Source organism: Empidonax traillii, unplaced genomic scaffold, assembly GCF_003031625.1.
Source record: "Empidonax traillii isolate 1590-97213 ecotype Southwest subspecies unplaced genomic scaffold, ASM303162v1 scaffold808:size486820, whole genome shotgun sequence".
NCBI classification, from domain to species: Eukaryota; Metazoa; Chordata; class Aves; order Passeriformes; family Tyrannidae; genus Empidonax; species Empidonax traillii.
The window spans coordinates 273986-292615 of record NW_020956001.1 but is presented as its reverse complement, the minus strand read 5'-3'; the positions used below and the strand labels follow the sequence as shown (position 1 = coordinate 292615).

General features: G+C 52.9%; 1 protein-coding gene across 1 annotated transcript; it reads right to left on the bottom strand.

The window, feature by feature from the left end:
* Positions 1–487: 487 nt before the first annotated feature.
* Positions 488–18219, bottom strand: PYGB (glycogen phosphorylase B). The gene is made up of 20 exons (XM_027901705.1): positions 17909–18219; positions 15702–15803; positions 14106–14184; positions 13169–13272; positions 11760–11891; positions 9240–9351; positions 8090–8172; positions 7069–7212; positions 6643–6735; positions 6390–6536; positions 6104–6267; positions 5689–5803; positions 4880–4981; positions 4598–4745; positions 3942–4000; positions 3079–3220; positions 2570–2777; positions 2021–2155; positions 1816–1882; positions 488–1561 (listed from the first exon to the last, which is right to left on the bottom strand). The coding sequence occupies exons 1-20, from the start codon at positions 18149–18151 to the stop codon at positions 1409–1411; spliced, it is 2532 nt and encodes an 843-aa protein (XP_027757506.1). The 5' UTR covers positions 18152–18219; the 3' UTR covers positions 488–1408.
* Between the last annotated feature and the right edge of the window lie 411 nt (positions 18220–18630).

Below are 18630 nucleotides of genomic sequence, written 5' to 3'. Positions count from 1 at the left end.
TTTTGGGTGTTGCCACCTTGGGGAGGAATGGCTCTCCTGGACCCCAGAGGGTCTGTGCTTGTAGTCTGTCTGCAGCTGAGGTTCTGCTTCTCCCCAGGAAATGGGGGAAATGGGAGCTACCTGTGAGATTTGTAGTACAGGAGCCCTGTGTGCCATTTGCAAGGCAAACCCAACACAGCAACCCCCATCCTGGTGCATATAGTCAGCATGCCCATGGTACCAGTAGACAGCTTTGGCTGGAGTTAGCCTAGTGCAGCCACTCACATCCACTTCTTCCTGCACACCCTGAGCACTGCCAAGACTGACCACAGGCACATTGCCCCCATGACGGTGCCAGCACCCCAGCATGCCATCAGCTGTACAGGACCACATCCCATGAAGCCACAGCTGGGGAAGGACAGCATCAGTTCAGGAGTCATGGCCTGAACTTGTTGCAACCTGAACGCAGAGGTGTGGAGTAGTCACAAGTCAGTCCAAAGTCAAACCAGCAGGTGTTCAGGTTGTTTTAATGATCTGGTGTCACACAGGGGAGTACTGGTGCACTATGCTGCATTATGGGTGTTAAACTCTGACCTCAGCACTGGGAGGGGCACGTGGAACAGCATGACCCTGCTGTGGAGGAATGCCAGAGATGTGATCCATGTTCACCCCCTGGGTAGCACCCAGCCCACAGCTGTACCTGGAGAGCCAAGAGCCAGAAAGATCAGCCACTCACCTGGCAGTGGTGGCTCTGGCAGCCCTCTGTGCAGACACAGAGACTAAAAATCCTTGGAGTGGCTTGGTTACTGGGCCTTTAGTTAGCAAAGAGGTGTGGTAGGAAACTATGGTAAGCTCTGTGACAGGGAAGTTGCCAAGCCCAGGCTCTCCTTTCAGCACAGTGTTTGACATTGGTGACTGCCCTGGGCCCAACTGCTTTAAGAGCCAGCCCCATCTTCTGTAGGTGTTACTGGGGAAGGGGTTGGCCAGGGAAGCAGTGAGGCCTCTCCCTCCCCTAGTTTTGGGCCTGGCAGACCCCAGAGGAGGATGCAAGACAGGCTCTGTGTTGGCTAATCCTGCTTGTGGGGCAGGGTCAAGGAGGCCAGGCCCTTGTCTGCAGGGGCCAAGGGGAGGGTTTAGTTAGAAAGCCCTTGTTAAGCAGGGAGCACAGCTTGGAAGTCTTATCCATGGTCATCTCACTAGAAGCACTACGCAGCACATGCAGGCTGGATACATGGGTGCAAACACAAGGTCCTTTCTCCTGTCCCCCAGCTGTGGTTCCTCAGTCAGGGCTCCTCCTCAGAGCATCCATCTGCCCCCTGAGGGAAAGGCCTTGGTTCTGCAGAGCTGAGCCCATCTGACTGGGGGTGAAATGCAGGTGAGGCCTCCTGGGCTGGGAGCCTATTCCTCCTTCCTTCCTTCTGTGCTTGCATCAATCTCGGGGGAGGTTGGGTGGGGGGATTTTTGTGGCAGATGGCTCCACACCCCAGATTTCACGGGCGTACTCCGTGATGGTCCTGTCACTGGAGAACTTGCCCGAACACGCAATGTTCCTGATGACTTTCTTAGTCCACTCGCGGGGATCCTGAGGAGAGGCAATGTCGGCAGTCAGTCCCTCACCCAGCTCTGTCCCTGCTTGCAGCGTCGCAGGGCACTGGCAACACACGCCTGACGGGTTCCAACGCCGTGGTGTGGGGCTGCCAGAGCAGCAAAACCTGCCTTGCCCTGCCCCATGCCCACACACTGTGGTGTCTGGGAGAAGGACTCCCCCCACTCTCCCCACTCTACTGCCATGGCCAAAGACCCCATCCCTCCCACTCAGTAGCAGGCATGTCTTACCATGAACAGCTGGTCCACTTGGCCTTGGCATTTAATGTAGGCCTCATAGTCTGCAAACACCTTAAACCTGAAACCCAAAGCAGAGTAGGGCAGGGCTTTGCCTTCTGGGAAGGCTCAGCCCCCGTGCAGGAGGACCCAGGCTGGTGGGAAGGAGGCCAAAGCAGGCTGAGCGCAGCCCACCAAAGGAATGCTTCCCAGCGCTCACCTGTCGTGGTGCATGAGCATGTTCACGACATCCCTGAAGCAACCAGGGTCTCGAGGGGAGAAGAATCCGCTGCTGATCTGGTCGATGGCCTGTCGCAGCTCTGGCAGGCGCTCATAGTACTCCCGGGCATTGTACCTGTGCCAAGAGACAGGCTACAGGGACTGATGCTCTTCCTGGGGCCCAGCACTCGGACAGCAGGGCCTGACTTGTTAGGCACAGGGAGGGTAGGTAAGGATGTTATATGGCTCCTAAGTGAGGGGACTTGTTCCTGGGTATGTCCATCAGAGCACCCTGCTAGTGGCTTCTAGACCAGTAGCAGTGCCTGAAAGACTTTTTGCTCAGACTTATGTCCCATTCACAGCCACTGTGCTCTGGGCAAGCTGCATCCCTGATGGACCATCCATGGCCCAGCCCACGGCAGAGGCTGCCTCCAGCCCCTGTATTTTCCTGCTCCAGAGCTGCCCAGGGAGGAAGGTGTCCCTCCCAGAGAACATGGCTCTCTCTGCCTGAGCTGGGACCTGTAGCTGAAAAGCCCTGGCATGTACCAACCCTTTACGATCCAGGGCCTCCACATCCTCCACCCGCATGCCAAATATGAAGAGGTTTTCTTCGCCTGCCTCCTCAGCCATCTCCACGTTGGCCCCGTCCATGGTCCCAATGGTGAGGGCCCCGTTCACCATGAACTTCATGTTGCCAGTACCTGAGGCCTCTGTGCCGGCTGTGGAGATCTGCTGGGAGAGATCCGCTGCTGGGATCACTGCCGGGTGCAAGAGAGGCAGGAGTTAATCCTTGGCACATGCGGCTCCCCACAACTCGGACAAGCCTGGGCATCTGCTAGTGGCCCTTCTGACCTCAACCTCAGCCCAAACAGCACGACTGGGGCCAGGCTCAGCTCTGCCATAACCCAGTGCAGTTGCTGTCACTCCTCCATGAAGCTGGCTTCCTGATCTTTGTGGAACTCTCAGGCCCTTCCCAAGGGGCACCCTCCTGTCCTGCCACAACAGCTTAGCTGGGACATGCCCAGCTCCTGACATATGCTTACACAAGACCAGACTTACCCTTCTCGGCCAAGGATACCCGGTAATTCTCCAGGAAGATGACCTTGAGCTTATCCCCCACGTAAGGATCGTTGTTGATGACATCACCAATGGATGTGATGAGTTTGATGATCATCTTGGCCATATGGTAGCCAGGAGCTGCCTGAAGAAGAGCAGCCCAGAAATGGTGAAGGCTTATAAAGGAGAGCAGGAGAGATACCAACATGGGTCCTCGCTGCAGGGAGAGTCTGGGCCTGACCTCTGCTGTTCACAGAGAATCATAGAATGGTTTGGGCTGGAAGGGACTTTTAAAGGCCATCTAGTCCAACCCCCCTGCAATAAGCAGGGACATCTTTAACTAGACCAGGTTGCTGAGAGCCTCCTTCAACCTGACCCTGAATGTTTCCAGGGATGGAGCATCTGCCACCTCTGGGCAACCTGCTCTAGTGCTTCACCACATTCACTGTAACAAATTTACACCTTAGATCTAATGTAAACTGACCCTCCTTCAGTTTAAAACCACTGTCCCTCATCCTACTGTAACAGGCCCTGCTAAAAAGTTTGCCTCCCTCTTTCTTAAAAGGCCCCCTTCAAGTACTGAAACACTGCAGTAAGGTCTCCCCAGAGCCTTCTCTTCTCCAAACTGAAAAATCCTAATTCTCCCAGCCATGATTTAGCAAAAACACCCTCATGGGAGGACAAGTCCTGAGGCACAGGGAAACAGTGATGGGGCCTTGCTCAATCCAGTTAGTTCGTGGAGGTGTTTCCTGAAGAGCCCAACAGCAGACACACACTGGGTAACCTACAGAAGTCACAGAAAGGGGACAGCACCTTCCCCACCCCCTCACTGAGCCAGGCATGCACCGAGTCTGGAACGCATTTACCTTTCCTCCAATCATAATAGTCCTGGGCACACAGGATTTGGATGGATTACTTCTGATGCCTGAAAGAGCAGAGACCTTTCTTCAGAATTTTTCAAATTTGAAAGCTCAATTTTGATCTTAAAAAAAGAAATTAAAAAATCCTCACAACTGAAGTTTACTGCATGCATCAGAGGTGGGCTGGGATCTCAGCCCATGTCACGAGGACCCATCAGACTTGCAGGACCCTGAAGCCAACCAGACATCTGTTGGAGCTGTGGTGGGTGAAAACTGGCTGCAGAATCTTTGAAGAACTACTCAAGCCAGCACAATGCAGAGCTCAAATGACTTGCCTCCCTTAGGGAATGGGCAGGGTCCCAAAGTGTACACTGGGAAGCGGGGCTTTAACTTGCATCAGGTCAGTCTCAACACCTGCAGAACAGGTGTGGGGGTTACCTGGGCACCCGCTGGGCTGGAAACATGGGCTGTGAATTTTTCCTCAGAGCTCTGTATGACCCTTCAGACATTTTGTATTCCCTCCTGGAGAGAAGCCCTTCATGACAGGAGGGCAGAGCTAGGTGCAGGAGTCCGTGGCCACCAGCTGCCATAGTTTTACATGGGGACCCTGGCAGTGAGAGGTTGGGGAACGCTCCTTATGTACCAGCCCAGGCAGGACTTACGGTTGTAGAGGGTGATAGCGTGCAGGCAGTTCAGTAGCTGCCGCTTGTACTCATGGATTCGCTTGACCTGAACATCAAACATGGACGAAGGGTTGATCTTCACCTTGTACTGCTCCTCCAAGTAGGCTGCAAACTTCAGCTTGTTCTCCTGGCAAAAAAATATGAGGAATAGGCATGGGTTCTCAGGGCTTGCATCAGAAGTGAGTATTTGCTGCTAGGATGTTCCTGGGAGCATGGTGCTTTTAGCCTTCCTGCACCCATCCCACCTCCAGTGCACATTACCTGTTTGACTTTTGCCACATCCCTGATAAAAGTCTCATTATTGATGAAATCCAGTAGCTTCTTCAGCTGGCTCAGATCTGTGATAAAGCCTTCCCCGATTTTCTAAAAGAACAAACCAAGAGAGGAATGTCCTACCCATGAGGCACTGCACCCAGTCCACAACTGCACTTCCCCAACAGAGATGACACAGTCCCACTGGGAACTGGAAGACGCAGTGTGGCCAGGAAAAGGGGCAAAGTTTTATGGTGAGGTTACTTCTCTGTGTCTCAGGGAGCCCAATGGAAACGGGGCACTTGCAAAAACTCAACCAAGCCTCCCTCTCTCAAGGAGCTTTAGTGGGAGGAGCGAGGATGAATGCACATGTACCAGGGCCTCCTGGAAGCTGGAGAAACTTACGGGCAGGACATAAACATACATTTAATTACAGGATGATATTCAGCCATGCATGTTGCAGGGTGAAGCAAAAACCTGTGCTAAAGGGCCTGGAAACAGAGGGAACAGAACCGGGGCTGGGGCTCCAAGGGAGCTCCTTTGCGCCTATGAAGCTGCACACTTTAGCTGACGCCCTGATGGTGTATAGTCACTGCAAGGACAGGGACCAGATCCAAATTTCTGCAGCTTTTTTTGGCCAGCTCTTCATCAATTTTAAAGCCCAGCCAACCTCACACCTACACGTACCGCAGGTGTGCACCTCCCAGGCTGTCCCCACGCACACCTGCCAGGTGTCAGCCTTGGATCTGATCAGACCACAAGAAGAGGTGATCAAAGGGATCAGGCTCAGCCTCTCACTTCACAGACTCACAACTCACCTCAGCAATAATGTCGGCCAGTCCTGGGTTGCACAGCAGCAGCCAGCGCCTCGGCGTGATCCCATTGGTCTTGTTCTGAAACTTCTCTGGCTCCAGCTCATAGAAATCCTTGAATCTGGAACATCAGGGAGCTCTGAAACACCCACCACCACCCAAAGCTTCAGCTGGGCCCCCATTGTGTGTGCTCCTGACTCAGGGCAGACTCTGTCGATCTCCCTGTTATAGGTGTGAACTCTGCTGCCTCTCACCCTCTTCCTCAGCTGTACTGCCAAGAGTTTCACTAGCTCCAAAGGGAGAGAGTCTCCCCAGCCTGCCATATCCAGCAAGGCAGCCCAAACAGACCTAGCCCTCCACAGCTTGCAGGCAAAACCCTGAGAGTGGAGAGGGTGCATGCCTTGGGTGTCCCCCAACTCACACCGAGTTCTTCACGATGTTGGAGTGGATGCGGGCCACGCCATTGACTGCGTGGGAGCCAATCACACAGAGGTGCGCCATGTTAATCCGTTTGCAGTCCCCTTCCTCGATCACCGACATCCTCCGGAGACGGTCAATGTCCCCTGGGTAAAGAGCTGCCACACGCTGCAGGCAGGAAAAGGGACATTAGCGACACAGCCATAGGACCTAGAAGCATTCCTGGCCTGAAGACGGACAGATCAAGACCCCCTGAGTTCCCACAGGCTGTGACCAGCCCCGTCCCTTACATCGAGGTGCATTTGGTTGAGGGCATAAATGATCTCCAGGTGACGTGGCAGCAGCTTTTCAAACATGGAGACCGGCCAGCGCTCCAGGGCTTCAGGCAGCACGGTGTGGTTGGTGTAGGCACAGGTCCGTTTGGTGATCTCCCAGGCCTGTGTTACAAACAGCAGGTTAACACAGATGTGTCCAGGGAGGGGAAAGGAAATCCCCTCCTCTTCCCCCTGAAAGTTTCGCCGCAGACCTCTCAGCTCTGCTTACCTTGTCCCAGTCCACTTTCTCCACATCCACCAGGATCCGCATGAGCTCTGGTATGGACAAGGCAGGGTGGGTGTCATTTAGCTGAATAGCCACCTGCAACACAGACTTGCTGGTCTCAGTTCTGGCAGTGATAGGACTGGGACAGTGCATAGGGTTGGGGTGAGGGTCAGCCTCAAGTCTCTTCTTGTGACACACACATCCCAGAAACAGAGAGAGCTCTCAGTAATGGAGCTATTCAAACTTCTCAAGTTTTGCTCCAAATTGCACATTTCCCCCGGGAAAATAGGCCTAGAGTTCATCTGTTTTACAACCCAATTGCCAGGGTGTTTTTTTACATGTTTGTATACGCTTGGTCCTGAGTGTCCTGCTCTCCCTCATGATAGGTCTGGCTGAAATGTTCCTCCGACCCTCTGGCCACAGACTCACCTTGTCTGGGAAGGTTTCAAAGCATGTTCTCACAGGGTCTCGACACCCAAATTTGGAGGACTTAAAGCGGCGGATGATGTCCTGGAGGGTGGCAGCCACCACAAAGTATTCCTGCTTCAGCCGCAGCTCCTTGCCTTCAAAGAACTGCAAAGTGGGGGAGGGAAACCACAGCCATTAGTGCTGGAGCTGCCACTCAGCAGCCAAACCCCTGGAGGTGCTCCTTCCCGCTCCGATGGGCTGCCCGACAGGCCTCACAAGTTCAGCACCTCATCAGGGCAAATGTGGATGTTCCTCATATGTCTCTGATGGGGACAGCAGCTGCAGGGACTGACAAGAGGCTTGGCATTTCAAACAGCTGCTTCCAGAGAGAGCATCTGAGCCTGCCACATCCATGCTACTCCTACAGAGCTAGCACAGCTCCCTCCCTTTCTGCAAGATCCTTTGCAGGGTTTTTGGATAAAGGATTCTGGGCTCCTTGCAATAGCCAGGAACTAGAAGTGTGTCTCTGAGCACACCAGCTGCCTCTCACGCACACTATGCTGGTCTATTTTAAAGCACCAGCACAAATGAAAGAGTGCAGGGTAAAGTGCAGCACAGTTCCAGCACAGATACTAATCCATGACTAGATAGTGAGGGTTCTTCCCTTTTGGACCTACTGTCCAGTGAGTGCTTGTCCTGGGACAGCCCCCACAGTGAGAAATCCCTTGAACTGGGGATGGAACGAGTCTCCCCTAATTGGCATAGACCTTCAAGTTGAAGGAGTAATGTCTTCTCCTTGCAGCAGGGAATAGAGCAGCTACACAGTCTGGGCCAGACTCTTAGCTGCCATCAGTCAGCAGAGGCCCTCTGGAGCCTGCAGAGTGTTCACTGGGAATTACAAGGGCAACCTGTATTGTATTAAACCAAAACAATAAACATCAGGTGGCCCTGACCTTCCAGTGCTTGCAAACAAGGAGATGCAAGGAACCTGCAGGAAAGGTGATTCTGAGCAACAGGAAAGAGAGGCAAGAGAGTCACTCACATTATCATTTGGGTACAGGACTCTGGATATGTTTTCTGCCAGGTTTCTGTCCAATACCGCCTCGATGTAGTCGCCCATATTGACTGCAGCAAGAGAGAAACACACACAGCACTCCAGCAGCTGTAGAGATTCAGGCAGGTAGGTCCCTGACACCACACTTTTCCCTCTTCTCTCATAGAGAGATTTTGTAACATGACTATTCAGGCTGGGATTAATGGAATATGATGGGAATGTACATGTGTGAAGGGCACCAGAGTGATAGGAGGAGATGGGACAAGAGAAAGGCACGTCTCCATGTGCTTCTCAAGACACACAGATCAGGAAGGACAGACAGAAACTGAAGACAGATAGCAGCCAGAGAAGGCAAAACAAGGAACTGAGTGATGAGCCATCTTGCTTAAGAACTAAGAAGAAATAGGGGTGGGCAAAGAAGCATAAACACCACAATACACTCAGCTCCTAAAGGGTACAAAAGGCTCACCAAAACCCAGCTCACAACTGCCAGTCAAGAACTGAGGAGACTCAGGAGCTGTTACCCCACGTTCCCCACACAAGTCCTCCTGGCAAAGCTGCTTGGACACACACATCTCTGCACTTGCCAGTATGCAAGAATAAATCAAATCAGTCTAATCTAAAACCTTCCCCTTCTGTAACAGACTAGCACTGACATTTGGTGTGTTAGCTGCCCTGTATCTGCTCTTCAGCACTACAATTAAAGCCTGGAAAATGCACCTAAAGCAAACCAACAGTAAGGTGAGCTGTGCTGCTCTTTTCCATCAGCACTAAAGGATGACACTGCACAGAAAATGACCCTCCAGAGAAAGTTTGCAGCTCATTTGGTAATGTAGGGAATACAGTGGCAGGTGTACTGTCACTGGGGGAAGGCATAGGGCAGGTTGTGAGAGCATGGTAAGTGTGATGGGGATGAAAGGAGAAAGGAGAAAAGATGGATGTCCTGGTACATGAGGGCTCTGGAAGTAGTTGGGGATAGTGTGATCCATAGATGTGCACACAGTGCTCTGTTTTGGAGGCAGCTAGGAGATATGGATAAAGCAAGCCAGATGGGTAGTGCTGTGCCAGGAGCCACGCACACAGGAACAACTGTGTCCCAGCCTGGCCAGAAGAGAGGCCGTGGAGGGACAGCACTTACACTCCTGGAGGTTGAAGTCATTGGGCGCCTTCGCAGACCACAGCCTCATGGTGTTCACAGTGTTGTTCTTGTATCCTGGCACCGGTGTGTCATAAGGCATAGCAAGGACAACCTGCAAAAGGACAGTATTCCCCTCTGGTTAGCAGCACAGTGGCCTCAGAGAAGGCAGGCAAGTGGCTGAAACCTCTGCAGGAAGAATCTAGACGTCTGTGGTAAGAACCTCACCTCACTAAAATATTTCTGCTGAGCTTCACAGACTTCCCCGCTATCACGGGCACCAACAGGAGTTACAAACCCATCAATGAAATGCAAGAGTATCAAGCAACCTGTTGACCTTCCTACACCAACTGGGGTACATTTTAGTTATTGATCAGAGCAAGAATCCTCAGCTGTCCACTGTGATTCTGTCTGTGCTGGGGTAGAGCCAGGGCAGTTGGGACTTTTGTGTTTCCACGTGGGATAAATCTCACAGCCTGAATCCTGCCCATTAGCTTTCTGCAACCTGCCAAGACCAAACCCTTCCACTGCAGTACCATTCCCAGAGTGATTCACCCAATATTCAGGGTTTGTTGAACCTGCCTGGATAAATCCACTGAGATCTCCAGCACCTGAACTGAACATGAGTGTGAAACTATTAGTGCAGTTTACAGATGATGCTTAAGCCTCAAGATCCTGTACACATGGCTACAGGGAGTAACACTGGGCCTTCCAGCTCATATTACACTAGCTAAGCAAGGCATGGGTGTGTTTACAAGCACACTGATGTGCCAGCACCTGTGTGCCTCCAGACCTGCTGCCAACAAGGCAAGGCACCCTGAACTCAGCCTGGAACAAAGAGGCCAAGGGCTTATGGCAGCAGAACTGAATGGTACTTGCAGAGCAAGGCCCTGATCCTGCAGCATGAAGCCTGGGCCTCCTCTCTGACACTGACAAAGAGAGCCAGCATCCTCCTAAACAATTCAGTCTATACCAGCACAGTGGCAAGGCACGGAGAGGCTATCCCCAAGCGAAGATGTGAGAAGCAGCAGAGAACTGCAGAAGATGCCTTCAGAGAGCAGGGAAAACTCAATATGTTGGTCCTGAACAGCCTCTTTGTGCTGGCATCAGCAACATCTCTCCTCTGGGGAGAATCAGCAAGAGCTCAAGCTGCCATTACCAGCTCTGAACACGGAAGCAGGCAGAGAGCCTGCCCAGAGACTGGGGCACACATCACATGAACTCAGCAATGCTATATTTGGAGACTGCATCTTTGGGTTTTTCGAGCCTTTACAACTTGCTCTCTTAACAGCACTATCTGACAATTCACCTCCTTGTAGGAAGCAGCGTTTGGGGACCCTGAAACCCTGGACAACCCTTAGGATCAGAAGAGAGGCATGTTGAAATGCAATGGCACTCGGTCCCCTAGTGGATGCCTGCTGCACTTGGGGACCAGAGGGCTCTGGCACAGTGCCTCCAAGATATTCACTGGGTTGTGGTTGAACTCCTGCACTGTTTGTCCTGGGAGTGGCTTGCACAGCCTTGGACAACCAGAGCCCTGGAAAAAGATCTGGTTTGTTTCTCCTCTGAGCAGGCCCAGGTGACTCTGAAACTGAGCTTTAGCTCTTGGCACTGAAGAGAAGCGCTGGGCTCTGTGACTGTGAGCTCCTCAGATGAACCGAGCTGGCTCATCAGGCTGAGAGACTGCTGAACATCATGGGAACAAGGCTGGGTCGTATCCCTGAATACCAGAGAAATTAATCAGCCTTCCTTCCGCCATCCTGGGCAGTGCTTACACAGGAGAGGCTGAAGCATCTTTGATCCTCCTGATAGACCTGTGCTTCTTCATAGCTTGCCTTCCTCAGCTGCAAGATGGGAATGCATGTGCTGGCAGCAAGCATGTGCTCCTGAAGTACAGTACTACTTCCTCAACTGTGGGAGGTGGAAGGAGCATTTGTTCTCCACAGTGCTACAAAACAAGGCCTCTGGGCAGATTGGAAATGAGAAACCACACCTCCAGCCTCCCCTGACAGCACTCTGCCAGCTGGGCTTGTCTGGGAAAGAGGAACTTGCTCTGATCACAGGAGTTCAACACCTACGGTATTGCCCACCCACAGCAGCAGCACTAGAACCACCTGCAAAACCACTGACTGTGAGTGAGCAGTGGCCAGGAGCAGTGCAGAAGGAACCTAGCAGAGCTGCCAGGGTTCTCCTACTTGTCCTCCAACATAAATCCATTCAAGACTGTGGGGCTTCACCCTGGAGATCAGTACAGAAGGAGACTCCAACTGATGTGAAGCTGTTGAGTATCATCCCTCTTTCTCAATTCCTGCTGCAACAAATCAACAAATTTTTTTTTTCCCCTCAAATTCTGTAGGCTACAGCATCCCTTTCATAACTGCAAGGGTAGCAGAGAGAGTTTTGCCAATCTGGGAGAGAAGCAAAGCCTGAACCCCTCAGGCAGCCCGGGGTCAGATGCTCCCCCTCCTCCCTACCCTTGCCTGGTCTCCTCCAGCCCAGCACTGACACAGATGATGGTGGTACCTGGGTGTCGATCCACTTCACACCCTCAGGAGTGTGATCCACACGGCCGTAGAAGTGCACAGGGAGCATGTACTCTGGGCGAGCTTTCTCCCAGGGATTGCCATAGCGTAGCCAGTCATCTGCCTCCTCCACCTACAAGACGCAAATGGGGTTCAATGGATGGCTTGTGTCTACAAGTGAAGGCTAAATAAGGCTCTCCGAAGGCAGACCAGTTTAAAAACAAAGCTTTAGTAAGCTTACTTTAAAAATGGATATGCAGAGGCCTCTAGAGGACAGCTGGGCTTTCCAAAACTTAGATGGCTGCATCCCAGCTGGTATAAATAAATCAGCCTCTACGGGCTTTGCAGCACTGTTCAGGTTTAAGCCATCCAAACTGCACAGACCACTGCACTCAGTCTGTCTCCATGCCTTTACATCCAGTCTGACTGTTACACTTGGGATGTGGCACCCATTGGTGCTGTTCCTGGCCACAAGTCACCCTCTGTAATCTAGGTCTGTAACAGGGAGGGTTTTTCCTCTCAGCTGGTAACAGTGGCAATGTAGTCAAAGGGAACCCATTGGAGCCACCAAGGTTGATGTTATCCAGGAACCAGAGGGGCTGAGGCACTTGGAGAGATGCTTTGTGCCTCCAGGCATCTCTCTGCCAGGAAGGGGAGGAGGGAGTGAGGGAAGGGCAGCTCTGAGCCACAATCCAACATGCCACCACCCCTGTTCTTTTTTAAGTAACATGAAGTCAAATACAGCGGAAGCGTTTTTCCTGGCTTTCACCATTTATAGGGCCTAGCACTGCAGCTTTTTTTGTGGAGAAGGAGGAAGAAACAACCTTCAAACCTCTCACTATTTTAGGGGGAAAAAGGTACTTTATGCTCAAAGGCAAGGCATGTCTCCTCATGGAAACCACTTCCAGATATACACTAAGGAAAACTACCAGCTGGGGCACCTTTTTAGCTATTTTCACTTGAAAATACTATGATCACTAATGCTACAGGAAAGCCCCCGTTTGAGACCCTGCTGCCAGTGACCCAGGGAACCCACAGGACAGGAGCAGCAGCAGCACAGGCACTTGCCCGTGTTCCATCATGTTCAAATCCATCCCTCACCAGACACCTGCATGAGGCACATCTCCATCCTTAGTCTGACTCCTTGCCCACTCACTGCCAGGCTGGATGGGGCTCTGGGATTACTGTAGCTGTGTCATGGAGCCCCAGGCAGGGAGACCTCTGGTCTCAGCCATGCCCCGTGGCTCAACTTCCACATGATCTTGCCCAGTGATGGACTCATATGCCCAGTTTAGGAGCAGCTCAAGGCACTGCAGTGCATTTTGTGTGGTCAGGCCTTGTCCATGGGCAGAGGTGGCCAATGCAGCATGAAACAGAGGGAGAAGAGCTGACCTGAGTTTGCCAATGTACCTGCCAACCGTCGACAATCTTCTGATTGAAGATACCGAACTCGTAGCGGATGCCATATCCGTATGCTGCCAGGCCCAGCGTGGCCATGGAGTCCAGGAAACAGGCTGGAAGAGCAGAGCAGGGTCATGCTGCAAGGAACCTCATTCCTCTCTTGCTGCACTTGCTACAGCGTGCTGTGCATGGAGGTGAGGGGCTGCCACAACCAGTGCTGCTGGAAATGTTTATTAGTCAGAGGAAATCTATGTGCAGAAGGGACAGAAGGAGAATGACTGCAGCACGACCCTGTGTATATCCTGACAAGCCCCTATGAACCCCCCCAAACTTTTGGTGGCAAGGAGAGGTCACCAAAACACTAAATCCAACCTCGTTGCAGTGAGAGCTCTTCTAAACTTGCCTGAGGTGCTAATGCCTTGCTGTAAGCCTGCCTGCCCAGTAAAGCAGGGCTTCTGACCCCAGCCCGCTGCACCACCAGCTACTAAACTATCATTGCTTTCAAAGGAGACCCTTTCAGCTCTCAGTCCTGGCAGCTCTGGTAAAGATCAGCCCCAGCATTTATTCTACATTGGGTAGCTCTCATCTCCAGCCGTCCCATGGGAGAGGCAGACTAAAATAGCAGCCAACAATCTGTCTCTGTGATAGCTGCTGAGTGCCTCTGAGAAGTGAGAGATTTCACATGGAGGTGAGGAGAAAGGCTCCAACAGCCTCTTTCAGCCACAGCCCTGCCTTCTGCACTGCAGAACACACACCTACATCTCCTGGATGCTCTCACTGTGGAGGGGGCTTGTTTCTGGCCAGCCAGGAGCAGGCATGAAGGTACAATACTGCTGAAGGCCTGTGGGGCAGAAGGCAGTGACAAGGCTGGGACAGCTTCCAGCCACACCACCCTTGGTCCCCGTGCACTCTGCAAAAGAAGGGGGTTCCCCTCTCCCTGTATTACCTGCCAGGCGGCCCAGGCCTCCATTTCCCAGCCCAGCATCTTCTTCAATTTCTTCCAGCTCCTCCAAGTCCAAACCCAGCTATTGGAAAGAACCACAGCAGAACATGTCATCACCTAAACCTCATGTCCCGAGATGCTCTCCAAGGAGGCCAAACACAGATCCCAAACCCAACCCCAGTGTGGGGAATTAAAACTCACAGGGTTTTTGCTCCATCCCCACCACTCCCCACAAAGCACCTCAACAGCCCCTCGTCCTTGGCAGACCAGTTAACTGGAAAACAATTTAGCCCATCATCAAACGCCCCATTCCTATGAACTAGGTTTCCTTAGAGACTTCAAACAAAACACTCATCTCCTGACAGCCCCCCATGCCAGGAGGCCCTTCAGCCAAACTCGCCAGGATGGTGAATGGTCAAGCTGGTGTGCAAGGGACCAAGTCCAGCAGGGCAGGTCATCCCTCTGCTTGCACCCATCAAGTCCTTGAGAAAGGGCATGACCAGACTGGCAGCAGTTACTCTCCATGCTTCCCACATCCTGGCCAGCCTGCAGCCGAGCTCCTTGGCTGCAGTCCATTGCTGGAAGTGGTTGCCTGCATCCTCTGTTTGTTCGCTGGCCTGGGGGCCACTGCCGGATGGAGGCTAAACATGCCAGTGGCAAGGACTCTGAAGGAGTCAAGAGATGCTGCCTCCTGGGGGGCAGCACTATCTCACCTTGGTGCCAGGGGGGCTGTTTAAGCCAACACCATGGCTGCTCCCCAAACTGTTTTCCCAGACTTCAGTGGTCTGCAACCACAAGATGGGAAAGCCTCATGCACCCGGTGATGCGGACACAAAAAATGAGGCAAATTCTCTCAGTGACAGAGTCATGCTGGACACCTCCCAACACACCTGGGACCAGGGGGAAGAGGCAGGGAGAAATAAAGCCTTTGAGTGAGAAAGCCAAAAAACACGCATTCTGCCAAAAAACATCACCGAGTTGCTGAGAGATGGCTGCAAGTAAAGATGTAAGTAACCATGGCCTCACATTTGTGATTGCCTTGGTGATACCCAGCTGTGCTTTTTTCCACCTGGAAGTCATCTGATCACATTTTACTTCGTGTAAACAATTTCCCCCCTTTCTCCCTTCCCAATGATTAACTTCTCTCTGGCAGCGCTGCTGCTGTGCCTTGTGTACCTGTATGTATGAAATGTAATCTGGTGTTTCAGTGCTCCAGTTTCCTCTTCTGGCCCAGTCTCTCCTATTAGTCTACATCTCCTGTGGTAAGCCATCATGTCTCCTGCTAATGGACAGCCCTTTGCAGCCTGTGACTCCCTAATTATTTGGGATACTAGGTGTTGTTTTCTGTACACACTTCTGGATTTTCCCATTCACTACAGGAAAACAGTGGTTTGAAAAAACCCTACTCTAACTCCAAGGCAACCAAGGGTCTCCCCACTGTCTTCTCCAGGGAATGAAAAACACTAAGAGAGAGCCAAGGCTTGTTTTGTACAGTCAAAAGAACACTACCTTAGGGTAAAGTCCTGAGAAATAAAGATACTCTGTGTGGAAAAAGTTAGCCAGTACCTCAGAGGAATCCTGGTACCCCCAAGACTTTACCTGGTAAATAGCTTCGTCACAAGCATTCTGCAGGCCCAAATTCACCATGGTGTTCTGCAGAGTGCGACCCATATAGAACTCCAGGGACAGGTAGTAAATGCGCTGGGGAGGCAAAGCAAGTCATTTATACACAGCACAGCACTTCGCTTTCACCAAAGTTGCTTAAAACCAAGAGCAGACCCAAATATTTTCCAGAGTAGGGATGTCTTCCCAGACTGGCTCTTGGCGCCTGCTCCTGAACACCACGCACCACAGTTGTTTGTCAGAAGAATCTCGCACGGGATGCCGGCCAAGCCTCCGCCACGCATCTCCCTGCCAACAGCCTTCTATAGAAAAATCTTGCTGCCTGTTAAGTGTTTCCCTAATTAACTCAGGGCAAGAATTATCTAGGATGCTGAATAGTGTATTTATACACTGTCAGGCTCAGCTGAGGTGATGTTTACGCTGGGCTTTTAAAGTTTTCCCAGGCTAGGCTGTAGCTGATCCAGAGCCTCCCAAAAGCCAGAGTGAGACCCCTGCCCGGAGCAGGCTGGCTGGGCCCAGGACCAGCATCTTCCTGCTAGCAATTTTCCAGCACTCCCATCGCATGGGTCTGTCTCCCTGTTCTCCCCACACTGAGTTTCACACATTTCACCCTGTTGAACAAATAAACTGTCCCGGGGTGGCAGGGTTCCTGGCACAACCGTGCACAACAGGCTGCTCCGTTGTGACCTTCCAAGTTTGAGAGGAGCGGAGTCTGTGCCACGAATGCTAACGAAAGCCTGTTTGTGGGATGAGAAACAGGCTGTGCAACCTTTTGCCCTCACTCAGATTTATTGCTGCGGATATTTTTAAAAATAAACAGGAATTTTTAACAGAGCAATAACCTGACTTTAAATCGTGCTTTTACTTGAATCTCTTTCCACTGTAGCTTGGATCTTTCCCTGCTAAGCAGCAGGATTACCCACTCTGCCACCTCTGCTGGGAGTCTGAAAGGGTCTGTCTATTCCCTGGGGCTCATCATAAAATCCAAAAACATTGCATAATTGCACAAATGCTCTGCCTCTTTCAGTCTGCCACAGAAACACATTCCTAGTGAAAATCTAAGTGTGGGGGACAGTAAGAAAACTTACTCCAAGGTCCTCCGAGCCCTTATGGCATCTGTACAAGCCCTTCTGTTGGTGCAGCAATACAGACCAGGGCGCATTTGTGTAAGGATAAAAGGGAGAGCCCCATGCACCAGTGTAACTCCCAGTGTATGTGCAGCCATTCCGTTGTGAAAGTGCGCTTTGCTTCTTGTGTCAAGGCAATATTTATAATCTTGGGAAATGAGCTGACTCAGGGAGGTGGCTGCCTGCACACTGTAAGTGCCTTTCCTAGTACCTGCTCTCTGTGGCTCTCCAGTCAAATGCTGGGTCGGGTCCCAGTTTAAATGTCCTGCAGCCCCCAGCTCCTCCAGCATTGCTGTCCTGACTTGACAAGTGGGGAGAAACCCTAGGGTCCGGTTTTCACAAGGCAAGAAACTCCTCTCCAGTCTCAAAGCCAAGCTGCCTGCGTATTCTGCAGGAGTGAAGTCAGGACACGGCTGTGGCGAGGCATGTGCTGAGACATGGAGGTGATGATGCCCATAGGGGACACCTCCGTGGCAGTGCCAGTGCAGGACGTGACCGCGGTGAAGTGCGCACAACATTTAGCACCAGCAAGGCCCATGGAAAGACATGCTCAGAGTGGGATCGCAGGGGACAGGGCTGTGACAAGGTGCAGAGGTCACAGTTATGGGGGAGAGGACAATACTGCAACAAGGTTCATTGAGACAGGGCTGCAAAAGAGTTTGTGGGGACACAGTTATGGCAAACTGTACGAGGGACGTGGCCATGGTGACGTCCATGGCAAGATGTGTGTGAGGGACACAGCCACCGTGAAGTGCGTTCAAGGGACATGGCCGTGGCAATGCCCATGGGGAAACAGCCACAGCAGAGTGCGAGTGATACAGGTGTGACGATGCCCACAGGGAAGAAGCCATGACAGGATGCACGAGGGGCACGGCCATTGCAAGGAACCACAGTGATGCACAAGGGGCCACAGCCACAGCCAAGTGCACACAAGGGACAAGGTTGTGGGAATGCCCATGGGTCATGCCTGCAGTGACACCCGTCAGGGGGACACAGAGACACCCACGAAGAAGGCACAGCCGCCGCGCCCCGGTCCCTCGTTCCCCTGGGGCTCACCTTGGGGTCCCGCTCGTAGTAGTGCTGCTGGGTGCGGATCCAGCGACCCACCAGGTGGTCGCGCACCGTGTGGGCCAGCGCGAAGTAGTAGTCGCGGGGGGTGGCGACGTTGCGGTCCTTGACGAGGGTGAAGTGGAGGTGGCGGTTGAAGCTCTTGCGAACCTCCGCCACGTCCCCCAGCCCCGCGATGCCCCGCACGCTGATCTGCTTCCGACGGTCCCCGTCGCTCAGCGGCGCCGCCATCCCGCCGGCTCCGGCTCCGGCGCCGCCGCTGCTGCTCCTGCTGGTGCTGCTGCCGCCTCTGCCGCAGCCGGGCCGGGGCAGGTCCGGGGCAGCCGCGCCTGCGCCTCCACCGTCCGCGACGAGGCGGGGCCGCTGCCGGGGCGGGCTGATGGGGACCGGGATGGCGAGGTGGGACTGGGGTGGCGTAGGGGGCTGGGATGGTTCGTGGGGACAGGGATGGAGTGGGGGGACGGGGACGGCGGCAAAGGACTGTGATGACCCGAGGGGTCAGGGATGGCATCAGGGTACTAATTTCTCAACCGACCCACTGTGCGAGCTCTGGCGCTAAAAGCCACCCCACCACCAGCATCACGTTTTCATTTTAAATTGTGAGTTTACTGTCAGAACGGCGGGGTTCAGGTGTCCCCGGTACGCTCAGCTGCAGAGCCCGCAGCCATGCAGCAGCGTGCCTCCAGGCCACCACGTACTGCTGCCGTGAG